The 2,079-nt window shown below is 55.9% G+C and overlaps 1 protein-coding gene across 1 annotated transcript; it reads left to right on the forward strand.

Moving 5' to 3' along the window:
* Positions 1–444: 444 nt before the first annotated feature.
* LOC125548529 (uncharacterized) lies at positions 445–1,808 on the forward strand. The gene has a single exon (XM_048712109.2). It carries the CDS (start codon positions 684–686, stop codon positions 1,506–1,508), a length of 825 nt encoding a protein of 274 aa, XP_048568066.2. The 5' UTR covers positions 445–683; the 3' UTR covers positions 1,509–1,808.
* Positions 1,809–2,079: the final 271 nt, after the last annotated feature.

Consider the following 2,079-nt stretch of genomic DNA (forward strand, 5'->3'; position numbering starts at 1 on the left):
TTAATTAGTGAAGGGTACTAAACATGTTTAATGCTAAACATGTTTAAAGCTAAACGCCAGAGCGGATAGATGCGGTTGAATGAGTTTTGTTGGATCTCTGCAACTTGCTCTTTTTACGTTGGCATATATGCAATATGGATGATGACACAACTTGAACTTTTAGAGTTAATTTGGATTGTGTATGCACAATGGAATGAGATATATATAAGCAAAACGAAACGATTTGTAGGTATCCAGCTTTAGGTTAGCTAGCTGCTGGAGAAGAGCAAGGAAATCTTCTCTCGCATGTACGTAAGTAGGAGTACATCCAAATCCAAATATAGCAATATTCCAAATATAGCCGTTCTCGGCTAAGCATGGAGCTTTTCTCCCCACCACACGCCCATCCACCTTATCGGCGCCGATCGTAGCCATGAGGCTCAACTCGACGCGTCCATTGATAACTGACTCACCGGAAATCACGGCTGGCGCCACTGTAATTTCGTATCCATGCCGCACGCTGCGGTGGCTGCAAACCGGAGTTCAAAAGGCGCGGGAGCGCGGAGGCCCGCTCTGCCTCCTCTCCTCTTCCCCCATTCCTTGTACCACCACATCTCTCGACCATAAGGCGCAATCTCGATCCCTTCCACCACCAAGGGTACGCACACCCATTCGTCCCACGCAGCGGCGGCGTCAAAGGCGCGATGGAGCGGCGGCCAGAGCTGCGGCGGTCGATGACGCTCTCGGAGCAGCTGTCCAGGCCCGACCCGGCCATCCGCGAGTTCCTCAAGATCCCCGACGACGATAGCCACCTGAGCGCTGACGCCGGAGGAGGTGGAGGCAGCGGCGGCATGATCAACTGGAAGCCGTTGCGCGACCGTCTCCGGCTCCGGCGCTCCGTGAACGCCTGGTCCAGCCCGTCGGAGAGGCCCAGCACGGCGGACGGCGCCGGTAGCCTGAAGAACAGCGGCAGCGGCAGCAACCGCAGCCACAAGTACATCTACGCGCAAGGTGAGGCCACGGCGGCCTTCTGCCGCACCTCCTCGCTCCGCCAGACTCCCGCATTCTCGCGCGCGGCCTCCACTCGGGTCGGTTCCAACGCCACGATCGGGCGCTCTCCCCCCGTGGTCGACGGCGAGGGCTCCGAGGACGAGTCAGAGCACGATGAGGACGAGGAGGAAGGCAAGGAGGAGGAGGACGCGCCGACGGCGCAGATGTCCCTGATGGCGCTGCTGGAGCAGACGGACAGCTGGGACGAGGAGGAGGAGGAGGAGGAGGAGCAGCAGGCCGCGGCAGGCGGCGGGGCCAGCAGCAAGAACGCGCACGCCGAGGAGGAGGAGGAGGACGGCGAGGGGCGCGAGGAGGAGATGGTGCACGTGTGCTGCGTGTGCATGGTGCGGCACAAGGGCGCGGCCTTCATCCCGTGCGGCCACACATTCTGCCGCCTCTGCTCCCGGGAGCTCTGGGTCAGCCGCGGCAACTGCCCGCTCTGCAACGGCTTCATCCAGGAGATCCTCGACATCTTCTGATCAAACCAACCTCGTCTTCCTGTCTGTCCGTCCGACTCTTGATTCTTCGGAGAAATTGTGCGGGATCATTCATTCACGCGCCCGCGAGTACCGCGGTTGATGGCGAGTGAGCGGCCAACGCGCCACCCCGCTCTGAAACTGAGGCCCGTATCATATCGTAGGTAAATTGGTACATCAATCAACATGATGACACTCTGTCTGCGATTTATTTCTGGAATGTGATTAACTGTATCAACTGTACTCAGTAATGTTTTGGAATAAGAGTGGGATGCCTACAATGAAAGTACATTGGAATAAGAATGGTCGTGCCGCTCTGTTTCTTTGTTGTGCTTGAGAAATCCCCTCTCTGATGAAGTATGCGTTTGGCTCCCCCTTTAATTGTTGCGTCGCTCCTGTTAGTAAACAATTGCAAGAATGAATGAACTGTGTCAATTTCATTGATAGACAGATCGTATATACAGGGAGCAGACGCATCCGATAATGCTGTGTGTGGGAAACGGCGTGACGGTTGCCGAATCGTAATCGCACTTGCACTTTGTACAAGCAAGGATTAACCTCAATTACGTTAATA

This window comes from Triticum urartu, chromosome 3A, assembly GCF_056163025.1.
Source record: "Triticum urartu cultivar PI428250 chromosome 3A, HENAU_Tu73, whole genome shotgun sequence".
NCBI classification, from domain to species: domain Eukaryota; kingdom Viridiplantae; phylum Streptophyta; class Magnoliopsida; order Poales; family Poaceae; genus Triticum; species Triticum urartu.